Here is a 14860-nt window from a genome sequence, read left to right as displayed (position 1 = left end):
TATGGGAACGACATCTTCAACGCAAGTTCAAATGAACTCGCACACCGAATCAGCGTATTCGTCAATGTTGTTATCTGACGCAATACGAAACATGTCCCAGTCCACGTGATGGAAGCAGTCTTGGAGTGTGGAGTCAGCTTGGTCGGACCAGCGTTGGACAGACCTCAGCGTGGGAGCTTCTTGTTTCAGTTTTTGTCTGTAGGCAGGGATCAGCAAAATGGAGTCGTGGTCAGCTTTTCCGAAAGGGGGGCGGGGCAGGGCCTTATATGCGTCACGGAAGTTAGTGTAACAGTGATCCAAGGTTTTTCCACCCCTGGTTGCGCAATCAATATGCTGATAAAATTTAGGGAGTCTTGTTTTCAGATTAGCCTTGTTAAAATCCCCAGCAACAATGAATGCAGCCTCCGGATAAATGGTTTCCAGTTTGCAAAGAGTCAAATAAAGTTTGTTCAGAGCCATCGATGTGTCTGCTTGGGGGGGGATATATACAGCTGTGATTATAATCGAAGAGAATTCTCTTGGTAGATAATTCTACATTTGATTGTGAGGAATTCTAAATCAGGTGAACAGAAGGATTTGAGTTCCTGTATGATTCTTTCATCGCACCATGTCTCGTTAGCCATAAGGCATACGCCCCCACCCCTCTTCTTACCAGAAAGGTGTTTGTTTCTGTCGGCGCGATGCATGGAGAAACCCGTTGGCTGCACCGCTTCGGATAGCGTCTCTCCAGTGAGCCATGTTTCCGTGAAGCACAGAACGTTACAGTCTCTGATGTCCCTCTGGAATGCTACCCTTGCTCGGATTTCATCAACCTTGTTGTCAAGAGACTGGCCATTTGCAAGAAGAATGCTAGGGAGTGGTGCACGGTGTGCCCGTCTCCAGAGTCTGACCAGAAGACCGCCTCGTTTCCCTCTTTTTCTGAGTCATTCTTTTGGGTCGCTGCATGCGATCCATTCCGTTGTCCTGTTTGTAAGGCAGAACACAGGATCTGAGTCGCGAAAAACATATTCTTGGTCGTACTGATGGTGAGTTGACGCTGATCTTATATTCAGTAGATCTTCTCGACTGTATGTAATGAAACCTAAGATGACCTGGGGTACTAATGTAAGAAATAACATGTAAAAAAACAAAAAACTGCATAGTTTCCTAGGAACGCGAAGCGAGGCGGCCATCTCTGTCGGCGCCGGAAGATATAATATAATATTCTGTGCTGTGTAATTGAAGTATAATGAAGTCTGTATCTTTATAATGTTTTCTGTCTTCAGATATGGAATGCTGTGAAAGCCTGTTTGTGTCACACCCTGATCTGTTTCACCTGTCTTTGTGATGGTCTCCACCCCCCTCCAGGTGTCGCCCATCTTCCCCATTATCCCCTGTGTAGTTATACCGGTGTTCTCTGTTTGTCTGTTAGTAGTTTGTTTTGTTCATAAAACCTACCAGCATTTGTTCCGATGCTCCTGCCTGTTTTCTTGCTCCTGTTTTCTAGTCCTTCCCGGTGTTGACTGTCCTGACCCTGAGATTACCTGCCGTTTTGTACCTTACCCCACCGTTCTGGATTATTGACCCTCATTAAAATGCAAATCAAATCACATTTTTTTTACATGTGTTTTTCTGGATCTTTTTGTTGTTATTCTGTCTCTCACTGTTTCAAATAAACCTACCATTAAAATTATAGACTGATAATTTATTTGTCAGTGGGCAAACGTACAAATCAGCAGGGGATCAAATCATTTTTTCCTCACTGTATATGCCATGGGTCATTGTGGCTAGCTACTTCTTGTCCCTCATGCTCGCCTTTACAACCAAATATCACTTCAGAAATGTCAACATTTTAAATATTGACATGGCCAGCATTGTATATCATTTCTCCCCTCTTGCTTGCTGATTTAACTGATCTAGAAATAACAGAGACATGCTGGTAAAACCTGCATGCTGTAAATGTTCTCAAATGTTTTGTCACCACTGCTTGTTTTGTAGATGTTGTCCTCATACACTGTTGCTACTTTTATTTATTTTTTATTTCACCTTTATTTAACCAGGTAGGCAAGTTGAGAACAATTTCTCATTTACAATTGCGACCTGGCCAAGATAAAGCAAAGCAGTTCGACACATACAACAACACAGAGTTACACATGGAGTAAAACAAACATACAGTCAATAATACAATAGAAAAATAAGTCTATATACAATGTGAGCAAATGAGGTGAGTTGGGAGGTAAAGGCAAAAAAAAAGGCCATAGTGGCGAAGTAAATACAATATAGAAAGTAAAACACTGGAATGGTAGATTTACAGTGGAAGAATGTGAAAAGTAGAAATATAAATAATGGGGTGCAAAGGAGCAAAATAAATTATAGATGGGCTATGTACAGGTGCAGTAATCTGTGAGCTGCTCTGACAACTGGTGCTTAAAGCTAGTGAGGGAGATAAGTGTTTCCAGTTTCAGAGATTTTTGTAGTTCATTCCAGTCATTGGCAGCAGAGAACTGGAAGGAGAGGCGGCCAAAGGAGGAATTGGTTTTGGGGGTGACCAGAGAGTGAGCACCAGATTTGTCCTTATAGACCACCGGGGTGTCTTGGGAACAGACAAGTCATGGCAATGGTTCGATGGCATCCACATGTTTCCGTGTGACCTTATGGGTGTATGACTGTGGCTCCTTTCACATGCCAGAGTCCCCCTGACACACCACACAGGGCAAGGTCACCCAGAGCCACCCCATACTGCCACTACTGTCCCTAGCACTGTCCCTAGTCCTGTCCGTGGCCAGCGGAACACAACACAGGGTCACAGAGAAGAAGACAGAGCCCCGAGGTCAGAGGTGAGAGGCACTCTGGTTGTGTGCTGTCTTTATCTCCACTGCTGGTGGTCCTCTATATGGTACAGCACAAGGCTGCATTGTACCCTACTGCACATCACTCATAATAGAAGGCCTGACATAGATGTTCACTCACTGTATGAGGCACACATGGTGCGGTTTGACTGGATTTCTGCAGTCCATATGACTCTCTGACTCTCACACAACTTATGAGTGATATAAGTGATATTCCCAATTCTCATATTTACTACTTTATTTTTTAGAGTCAGTGAGAAAGAGAGAGAACACTGTATATAGACATAATATGACATTTGAAATGTCTTTATTCTTTTGGAACTTCTGTGAGTGTAATGTTTACACTACATTTTTATTGTTTATTTCACTTTTGTTTATTATCTACTTCACTTGCTTTGGCAATGTTAACATATGTTTCCCATGCCAACAAAGCCCTTGAATTGAATTGAATTGAGATAGAGAGAGAGGAGAAGGTAGTGAGGAATACAGAGAAGGGAAGAGATGACACAATTTTTTTACACTTTCATGTCTGGACTGGTTCATGTGATTATTAATTGGGAAGGTTCTGGACTGGTTCATGTGACTGAATTGGGAAGGTTCTGGACTGGTTCATGTGACTATGAATTGGGAAGGTTCTGGACTGGTTCATGTGATTATGAATTGGGAAGGTTCTGGACTTGTTCATGTGACTATGAATTGGGAAGGTTCTGGAATTGTTCATGTCATTATGAATTGGGAAGGTTCTGGACTGGTTCATGCTATTATGAATTGGGAAGGTTCTGGACTGGTTCATGTGATTATGAATTGGGAAGGTTCTGGACTTGTTCATGTGATTATGAATTGGGAAGGTTCTGGACTGGTTCATGTGATTATGAATTGGGAAGGTTCTGGACTTGTTCATGTGATTATGAATTGGGAAGGTTCTGGACTGGTTCATGTGATTATGAATTGGGAAGGTTCTGGACTGGTTCATGTGACTATGAATTGGGAAGGTTCTGGACTGGTTCATGTGATTATGAATTGGGAAGGTTCTGGACTTGTTCATGTGATTATGAATTGGGAAGGTTCTGGACTGGTTCATGTGATTATGAATTGGGAAGGTTCTGGACTTGTTCATGTGATTATGAATTGGGAAGGTTCTGGACTTGTTCATGTGATTATGAATTGGGAAGGTTCTGGACTGGTTCATGTGATTATGAATTGGGAAGGTTCTGGACTTGTTCATGTGATTATTAATTGGGAAGGTTCTGGACTGGTTCATGTGATTATGAATTTGGGAAGGTTCTGGACTTGTTCATGTGATTATGAATTGGGAAGGTTCTGGACTTGTTCATGTGATTATTAATTGGGAAGGTTCTGGACTGGATCATGTGATTATGAATTGGGAAGGTTCTGGACTTGTTCATGTGATTATTAATTGGGAAGGTTCTGGACTGGTTCATGTGATTATGAATTTGGGAAGGTTCTGGACTTGTTCATGTGATTATGAAGTGGGAAGGTTCGGGACTTGTTCTTGTGATTATGAATTGGGAAGGTTCTGGACTTGTTCATGTGATTATGAATTGGGAAGGTTCTGGACTTGTTCATGTGATTATGAATTGGGAAGGTTCTGGACTGGTTCATGTGATTATTAATTGGGACGGTTCTGGACTTGTTCATGTGATTATGAATTGGGAAGGTTCTGGACTGGTTCATGTGATTATGAATTGGGAAGGTTCTGGACTGTTCATGTGACTATGAATTGGGAAGGTTCTGGACTGGTTCATGTGATTATGAATTGGGAAGGTTCTGGACTTGTTCATGTGATTATGAATTGGGAAGGTTCTGGACTTGTTCATGTGATTATGAATTGGGAAGGTTCTGGACTGGTTCATGTGATTATGAATTGGGAAGGTTCTGGACTTGTTCATGTGATTATGAATTGGGAAGGTTCTGGACTTGTTCATGTGATTATGAATTGGGAAGGTTCTGGACTGGTTCATGTGATTATGAATTGGGAAGGTTCTGGACTTGTTCATGTGATTATGAATTGGGAAGGTTCTGGACTTGTTCATGTGATTATGAATTGGGAAGGTTCTGGACTTGTTCATGTGATTATGAATTGGGAAGGTTCTGGACTGGTTCATGTGATTATGAATTGGGAAGGTTCTGGACTTGTTCATGTGATTATTAATTGGGAAGGTTCTGGACTGGTTCATGTGATTATGAATTGGGAAGGTTCTGGACTTGTTCATGTGATTATTAATTGGGAAGGTTCTGGACTGGTTCATGTGATTATGAATTTGGGAAGGTTCTGGACTTGTTCATGTGATTATGAATTGGGAAGGTTCTGGACTTGTTCATGTGATTATGAATTGGGAAGGTTCTGGACTTGTTCATGTGATTATGAATTGGGAAGGTTCTGGACTTGTTCATGTGATTATGAATTGGGAAGGTTCTGGACTTGTTCATGTGATTATTAATTGGGAAGGTTCTGGACTTGTTCATGTGATTATGAATTGGGACGGTTCTGGACTTGTTCATGTGATTATGGTGCTGGGAAGGTTCTGGACTGGTTCATGTGATTATGAATTGGGAAGGTTCTGGACTTGTTCATGTGATTATGAATTGGGAAGGTTCTGGACTGGTTCATGTGATTATGAATTGGGAAGGTTCTGGACTTGTTCATGTGATTATGAATTGGGAAGGTTCTGGACTTGTTCATGTGATTATGAATTGGGAAGGTTCTGGACTTGTTCATGTGATTATGAATTGGGAAGGTTCTGGACTTGTTCATGTGATTATGAATTGGGAAGGTTCTGGACTTGTTCATGTGATTATTAATTGGGAAGGTTCTGGACTTGTTCATGTGATTATGAATTGGGAAGGTTCTGGACTGGTTCATGTGATTATGAATTGGGAAGGTTCTGGACTTGTTCATGTGATTATTAATTGGGAAGGTTCTGGACTTGTTCATGTGATTATTAATTGGGAAGGTTCTGGACTGGTTCATGTGATTATGAATTTGGGAAGGTTCTGGACTTGTTCATGTGATTATGAATTGGGAAGGTTCTGGACTTGTTCATGTGATTATGAATTGGGAAGGTTCTGGACTTGTTCATGTGATTATGAATTGGGAAGGTTCTGGACTTGTTCATGTGATTATGAATTGGGAAGGTTCTGGACTGGTTCATGTGATTATTAATTGGGACGGTTCTGGACTTGTTCATGTGATTATGAATTGGGAAGGTTCTGGACTGGTTCATGTGATTATGAATTGGGAAGGTTCTGGACTGGTTCATGTGACTATGAATTGGGAAGGTTCTGGACTGGTTCATGTGATTATGAATTGGGAAGGTTCTGGACTTGTTCATGTGATTATGAATTGGGAAGGTTCTGGACTTGTTCATGTGATTATGAATTGGGAAGGTTCTGGACTTGTTCATGTGATTATGAATTGGGAAGGTTCTGGACTTGTTCATGTGATTATGAATTGGGAAGGTTCTGGACTTGTTCATGTGATTATGAATTGGGAAGGTTCTGGACTGGTTCATGTGATTATGAATTGGGAAGGTTCTGGACTTGTTCATGTGATTATGAATTGGGAAGGTTCTGGACTGGTTCATGTGATTATGAATTTGGAAGGTTCTGGACTTGTTCATGTGATTATGAATTGGGAAGGTTCTGGACTTGTTCATGTGATTATGAATTGGGAAGGTTCTGGACTGGTTCATGTGATTATGAATTGGGAAGGTTCTGGACTTGTTCATGTGATTATTAATTGGGAAGGTTCTGGACTGGTTCATGTGATTATGAATTGGGAAGGTTCTGGACTTGTTCATGTGATTATTAATTGGGAAGGTTCTGGACTGGTTCATGTGATTATGAATTTGGGAAGGTTCTGGACTTGTTCATGTGATTATGAATTGGGAAGGTTCTGGACTTGTTCATGTGATTATGAATTGGGAAGGTTCTGGACTTGTTCATGTGATTATGAATTGGGAAGGTTCTGGACTTGTTCATGTGATTATGAATTGGGAAGGTTCTGGACTTGTTCATGTGATTATGAATTGGGAAGGTTCTGGACTTGTTCATGTGATTATTAATTGGGAAGGTTCTGGACTTGTTCATGTGATTATGAATTGGGACGGTTCTGGACTTGTTCATGTGATTATGGTGCTGGGACATGTCCTCTTTTGTCCTCACTACCTTCTACTCTCTCTCTGTCTCTCTCTGTCTCTCTCTGTCTCTCTCTGTCTCTCTTCTCTCTCTCTCTTTCGATCTCTTTCTATCTCTTTCTGTATATCTCTCTCTCTCTCTTCTCTCATTTTAATCTCCCTCTCTCTGAACAGAGATGTCCCTGGCTGATCAGAAGCAGGTGTTTCTGCCTTTTTGAGAACCCCAAAACAGCTTTCAGTTTGCCTCCTAAATGACACTTTACTCACTATGTAGTGTACTACTTTTGACCAGGACACGCTACAGGCTCTGGTTAAAAGCAATTCACTATATTGGGAATAGAGTGCCATTTTGGACATGTGTGGGTGAGAGAGTGTTTCCTCCTCTCCTGATCTTTCCTCCTCTTTGGATCTTTTCTCAGTTTGTTTCACAACTAATTGAGAACTTCCAGCAGCGGCCAAGAGATGACAGAACATTAAAAGAAGAGCGATTTATGGCCCCATCTGCCTGAAAAGCATCTCCAGCACAGTGCAGCAGGTGTCCACGGATAACCCACTTGCATTTGCAACGTGGCATTTCTGGCCCAGGCAGCATCCAAGCCCAGCACACAAACCTCACCCAAGTCCCCCATCCAAAAAGTAACTAATCCTAGTAAGTGTGCAAGTTCCAAAATCCGAACCTAATATCCAAAACCATTACAGAAATCTTGTTTCCAAAACCCCAAATGAATGTCCATGATCCAAAACCAATATCAAGCCTTGTTTTTATCACTTTTACAAAACCTTGGAACATTCTAGTCCATCTGTACCAAATGTCATCTTGAGGTGACATTAAGGACTTCTGTTATAAATTTGATCATTACCTTCATACAGTATATTTACTGGAACTCAAACCTGCTGGTCCCATAAACCTAACCCAGCCTGTGGAGCCAACACATTACTATAAACCTAACCCAGACTGTGGAGCCAACACATTACTATAAACCTAACCCAGCCTGTGGAGCCAACACATTACTATAAACCTAACCCAGCCTGTGGAGCCAACACATTACTATAAACCTAACCCAGCCTGTGGAGCCAACACATTACTATAAACCTAACCCAGCCTGTGGAGCCAACACATTACTATAAACCTAACCCAGCCTGTGGAGCCAACACATTACTATAAACCTAAGCCTGTGGAGCCAACACATTACTATAAACCTAACCTGTGGAGCCAACACATTACTATAAACCTAACCCAGCCTGTGGACTATAAACACAGCCTGTGGAGCCAACACACTTTTATAAACCTAACCCAGCCTGTGGAGCCAACACATTACTATAAACCTAACCCAGCCTGTGGAGCCAACACATTACTATAAACCTAACCCAGCCTGTGGAGCCAACACATTACTATAAACCTAACCCAGCCTGTGGAGCCAACACATTACTATAAACCTAACCCAGCCTGTGGAGCCAACACATTACTATAAACCTAACCCAGCCTGTGGAGCCAACACATTACTATAAACCTAACCCAGCCTGTGGAGCCAACACATTACTATAAACCTAACCCAGCCTGTGGAGGAGCCAACACATTACTATAAACCTAACCCAGCCTGTGGAGCCAACACATTACTATAAACCTAACCCAGCCTGTGGAGCCAACACATTACTATAAACCTAACCCAGCCTGTGGAGCCAACACATTACTATAAACCTAACCCAGCCTGTGGAGCCAACACATTACTATAAACCTAACCCAGCCTGTGGAGCCAACACATTACTATAAACCTAACCCAGCCTGTGGAGCCAACACATTACTATAAACCTAACCCAGCCTGTGGAGCCAACACATTACTATAAACCTAACCCAGCCTGTGGAGCCAACACATTACTATAAACCTAACCCAGCCTGTGGAGCCAACACATTACTATAAACCTAACCCAGCCTGTGGAGCCAACACATTACTATAAACCTAACCCAGCCTGTGGAGCCAACACATTACTATAAACCTAACCCAGCCTGTGGAGCCAACACATTACTATAAACCTAACCCAGCCTGTGGAGCCAACACATTACTATAAACCTAACCCAGCCTGTGGAGCCAACACATTACTATAAACCTAACCCAGCCTGTGGAGCCAACACATTACTATAAACCTAACCCAGCCTGTGGAGCCAACACATTACTATAAACCTAACCCAGCCTGTGGAGCCAACACATTACTATAAACCTAACCCAGTCTGCTACCAAAGCAGGGAGCACCATATCTTGCAGCAGCAGTGGACCTCCCAGAGGCTGGGCTTATTATTCACTGACATGGCTGATTTCATGCTACATCCACCCTACTGGATTGACAGCTTCCTGGGTATGTGCTCCAGTGCTGCAGCCTGCCCTGTAGTGCATCTGTGTTCACCGTGCCTGCAGAGGGAATACCTGGCCTCTAGTTAGAGCGTTTGGAGATTATGCACTGTCTCTGTGTAGACACTCCACCACTTCTTGACCTCTGTAACCGCTGTTCTGTTTTTTCTGCAGTCTGACAATTTGGCCTGCATGGCCCTCTGACCCTGACTGTAGAACAGACACATGTGGAAGTCACCCCTGTTGACCTCCTAAATTCACATGAGAAAGAAAACATTGTGATAGAGACATACAGGCCTTTACTATACGACCCTGATAGGACAGGAGGGCAAAGATTACCATAAGTTCCCAGACGTTACTGCTACTGGCTAGCTTGCAGGTTGTGTGTATGTTGCTGTGAGTGTGCGTTGGTTCTCTTACTATGGCAGAGGGAGTCGCTGACGGGGGTGCAGGCACTCAGCTCCACCTCGATGCCCTCATCACATATGGTGCAGGGCAGGCAGGGGTCCAGGGAGCTGTCCCGGTCAGAGTAGGTGTCGTCTATACACTCCTCACACAACGTGTCGTGGTTGTGCTCGCAGTGTGCCAACACGCCCTGGCCCGCCGGGCACACCGTGCAGGGCTCACAGCGCCCAGACACCTCATTCAGGTAGTAGTTGTAGTCACACACGCAGATGGCATTGTTGGAGTCGGTGCAGGGCGTCTGCATGCGCATCAGACCTGTACACATGGTGCAGGGGATACAGGTGTCTGTGTGGCTGTAGGTCTCTGAGTAGGTCTCACCTGGAGGAGAAGAAAGAAGAGGGGGATAGAGAACAATGAGGGGTGGATGAGACAGAGGGGAGAGGGGGATGGAGGGAGGAGAGAGAGAGACAGTCAGTCTAATGACATGAATCATGTTTACTGCTGTGTTCATCGAGAGGGGACACACAGTGATCCAGTGGGCTCTGGATGATTAGTGTTCTGAGACATGAAAGGTGCTCTTGTTAAGGAAGGAGTCTGAAGCCCACCGCGGTCAATACTAGATTGATCTCTATGTGGACTGTACCGACTGTACTGTAATGATATAGCTCTCTACTGCTCTGAACAGAAGATGAGATGGCCTGTATTCAAAGTTAATCAAGCTGTGTTTGGCACAAATGATCACTGATTATTTGATGCTTGGCCACTCTTCATAATTTTAAAGTATGTTTCAAGCTATTTTTGAAAAGAATACATACGTCTAACCATATGGAGATGTATAAACGTAGCGCACGCCATACGCATGTTTCCCATTGTAAATCAGACTTGTCATGAAACTGTGCGTGTGTGAACAAGCATTATAACTCTGCCAGGAAAACGCCCTCCATTCACCTGACTATAACACCCTTCAACACACTTTATTTGCTGTATGATGTGGAACTATTGGAATTAGACCATGGGACGGCAGTTTCTAAAAGAAAGAGCAATGGCCAATTTGATCACATTTCTGTAGTGGTGTGGGCAGAATGTTTTAGTCTTTTACAGTGACTTTTTCAAACTAAACATGCATGCTGTGTCACGCCCTGACCTCAGAGAGCCTTTTTATGTCTCTATTTGGTTAAGTCAGGGTGTGATTTCGGTGGGCATTCTAGTTTTCTATTTCTTTTTTGGCCGGGTTAGGGTTCCCAATCAGAGACAGCTGTCTATCGCTGTCTCTGATTGAGAATCATACTTAGGCAGCCTGTTTTCCACCCTAGTTTGTGGGATCTTGTTTTTGCATAGTTGCTGTGGAGCCTGCAGAAATGTACGTTTGTTTGTATTTTGTTGTTTTTTGGTGACATTTGAAAATAAAGTAAAATGTACGCCTACCACGCTGCACCTTGGCCTCCTTCTAACGACAGACGTAACATGCTGCCTATACCGAGTGCCAAACACTTTATTGATTGTATATTCAAAAATGTTTTAATTAAAATGCAACAGCCCACACTTCTTTGCAAAAGACTAATTGTTTTGATTATCAATAGATTATTGTGTTTCTTCAGTATCTCTGAGATGTCGCACTCCTATCGCACAGCAATACTGTAGACTATACCCATACTGTCAAGTTTTTTACACAAGCTACTGATATATTTACTGTGTAGGAAGAATGTATTAATCTTTTTCAGTAATTTACGCTGTATCTGGCTGTAAAGGACAATAATTTATGCTGTATCTGGCTGTAAAGGGCAGTCATTTATGCTGTATCTGGCTGTAAAGGACAGTAATTTATGCTGTATCTGGCTGTAAAGGACAATAATTCATGCTGTATTAGGCTGTAAAGGGCAGTCATTTATGCAGTATCTGGCTGTAAAGGGCAGTAATTTATGCTGCATCTGGCTGTAAACGACAGTAATTTATGCTGTATCTGGCTGTAAAGGGCAGTAATTTATGCTGTATCTGGCTGTAAAGGACAATAATTTATGCTGTATCTGGCTGTAAAGGACAATAATATATGCTGTATCTGGCTGTAAAGGGCAGTAATTTATGCTGTATCTGGCTGTAAAGGACAATAATTTATGCTGTATCTGGCTGTAAAGGGCAGTCATTTATGCAGTATCTGGCTGTAAAAGGGCAGTCATTTATGCTGCATCTGGCTGTAAAGGGCAGTAATTTATGCTGTATCTGGCTGTAAAGGACAGTCATTTATGCTGTATCTGGCTGTAAATGACAATAATGTATGCTGTATCTGGCTGTAAAGGACAGTAATTTATGCTGTATCTGGCTGTAAAGGACAGTAATTTATGCTGTATCTGGCTGTAAAGGAGAGTAATTTATGCTGTATCTGGCTGTAAAGGACAATCATTTATGCTGTATCTGGCTCTAAAGGGCAGTAATTTATGCTGTATCTGGCTGTAAAGGACAATAATTTATGCTGTATGTGGCTGTAAAGGGCAGTCATTTATGCTGTATCTGGCTGTAAAGGACAGTAATTTATGCTGTATCTGGCTGTAAAGGACAATAATTCATGCTGTATTAGGCTGTAAAGGGCAGTCATTTATGCAGTATCTGGCTGTAAAGGGCAGTAATTTATGCTGCATCTGGCTGTAAACAACAGTAATTTATGCTGTATCTGGCTGTAAAGGACAGTCATTTATGCTGTATCTGGCTGTAAATGACAATAATGTATGCTGTATCTGGCTGTAAAGGACAGTAATTTATGCTGTATCTGGCTGTAAAGGACAGTAATTTATACTGCATCTGGCTGTAAAGGGCAGTAATTTATGCTGTATCTGGCTGTAAAGGACAATCATTTATGCTGTATCTGGCTCTAAAGGGCAGTAATTTATGCTGTATCTGGCTGTAAAGGACAATCATTTATGCTGTATCTGGCTGTAAAGGGCACAAATTTATGCTGTATCTGGCTGTAAATGACAGTAATTTATGATGTATCTGGCTGTAAAGAACAGTAATTTATGATGTATCTGGCTGTAAAGGACAGTAATTTATGATGTATCTGGCTGTAAAGGGCAGTAATTTATACTGCATCTGGCTGTAAAGGGCAGTAATTTATGATGTATCTGGCTGTAAAGGACAGTAATTTATGATGTATCTGGCTGTAAAGGACAGTAATTTATGATGTATCTGGCTGTAAAGGGCAGTAATTTATGCTGTATCTGGCTGTAAAGGGCAGTAATTTATGATGTATCTGGCTGTAAAGGACAGTAATTTATGATGTATCTGGCTGTAAAGGACAGTAATTTATGATTATATCTGGCTGTAAAGGACAGTAATTTATGATGTATCTGGCTTTAAAGGGCAGTAATTTATGCTGTATCTGGCTGTAAAGGGCAGTAATTTATGCTGTATCTGGCTGTAAAGGACAGTAATTTATGCTGTATCTGGCTGTAAAGGGCAATAATTTATGCTGTATCTGGCTGTAAATGACTATAATTTATGCTATATCTGGCTGTAAAGGACAGTAATGTATGCTCTATCTGGCTGTAAAGGACAGTCATTTATGCTGTATCTGGCTGTAAATGACAATAATTTATGCTGTCTCTGGCTGTAAATGACAATAATTTATGCTGTATCTGGCTGTAAAGGACAGTAATTTATGCTGTATCTGGCTGTAAAAGACAGTAATTTATGCTGTATCTGGCTGGAAAGGAGAGTAATTTATGCTGTATCTGGCTGTAAAGGACAATAATTTATGCTGTATCTGGCTGTAAAGGGCAGTCATTTATGCTGTATCTGGCTGAAAAGGACAATCATTTATGCTGTATCTGGCTGTAAAAGACAGTAATTTATGCTGCATCTGGCTGTAAAGGACAATAATTTATGCTGTATCTGGCTGAAAAGGACAATCATTTATGCTGTATCTGGCTGTAAAGGGCAGTAATGTATGCTGTATCTGATTGTAAAGGACATTAATTTATGATGTATTTGGCTGTAAAGGACAGTAATTTATGCTGTATCTGGCTGTAAAGGACAGTAATTTATGCTGTATCTGGCTGTAAAAGACAGTAATTTATGCTGTATCTGGCTGGAAAGGAGAGTAATTTATGATGTATCTGATTGTAAAGGACATTAATTTATGATGTATCTGGCTGTAAAGGACAGTAATTTATGATGTATCTGTCTGTAAAGGACAGTAATTTATGGTGTATCTGACTTTAAAGGGCAGTAATTTATGCTGTATCTGCCTGTAAAGGACAGTAATTTATGCTGTATCTGGCTGTAAAGGACAATAATCTATGCTGTATCTGGCTGTAAAGGACAATAATTTATGCTGTATCTGGCTGTAAAGGACAATCATTTATGCTGTATCTGGCTGTAAAGGGCAGTAATTTATGCTGTATCTGGCTGTAAAGGACAATCATTTATGCTGTATCTGGCTGTAAAGGGCAGTAATTTATGCTGTATCTGGCTGTAAAGGACAGTAATTTATGCAGTATCTGGCTGTAAAGGACTGTGACACTTTCTGACAGAGAAAACAGTGGCCAATTGTTGTGGACTTGTCAACAATGTTTTGATTTCAAGTACAAAAATAAAACACATTGAGTTTCGTTCTTCTCACTAACAGCAAATGGTTGCATCTTGTTATTATATTTTTATGAATAAGCGTGTCCTCATATCCCACATTTGCATAACATACTTACTTGCCTGCTTGCAATACAATACTACAACTAACAGAAAATGTGCGTGGAGGAAAGCACATTCTCAAGCCAAGTTCACTTTTTATAAATTACTACTTTTGCGTCCAAACTGGCGCACCCATGTTTGTGGTATATTTTGTAGCTCCGCAATGTTTATAAAGGAGGCCCCTGATGACTATTTGCTGAGACAGTTGTAGTTGTCTTTATGAAGTTCCATTAGTAGAATGTGCTCTTCAGGAATGTTGGTGCGAGAAGTTGAGCCATGAAGGTGTTGACCCCAAACTGGGTTATTCTCATGCTGAGAGTTCTTAGCGGTACAAAGTCATCCATTAATATTGCATGTTCTTATAGAATTTTTTCAGATATTATTGGAACCCTGCTGAATTATTCATAGTCTGTTATTTTCGTGGCTGTAGGAGATGAGAGTGACGTTT

At 41.6% G+C, this 14860-nt stretch overlaps 1 protein-coding gene across 1 annotated transcript in view; it reads right to left on the bottom strand.

Moving 5' to 3' along the window:
* ngfra (nerve growth factor receptor a (TNFR superfamily, member 16)) overlaps positions 1-14860 on the bottom strand; it is a 50589-nt gene that overhangs the window by 21808 nt on the left and 13921 nt on the right. Inside the window, exon 3 of the mRNA XM_064987645.1 lies at positions 9751-10113. Coding sequence (XP_064843717.1) covers positions 9751-10113 — 363 coding nt within the window. The remainder of the gene's footprint in view (positions 1-9750; positions 10114-14860) is intronic.

The sequence above is a fragment of the Oncorhynchus masou genome, chromosome 15, assembly GCF_036934945.1.
Source record: "Oncorhynchus masou masou isolate Uvic2021 chromosome 15, UVic_Omas_1.1, whole genome shotgun sequence".
NCBI classification, from domain to species: Eukaryota; Metazoa; Chordata; class Actinopteri; order Salmoniformes; family Salmonidae; genus Oncorhynchus; species Oncorhynchus masou.
The sequence above is the reverse complement of the archived record's forward strand: the minus strand, read 5'-3'. Positions and strand labels throughout refer to the sequence as shown.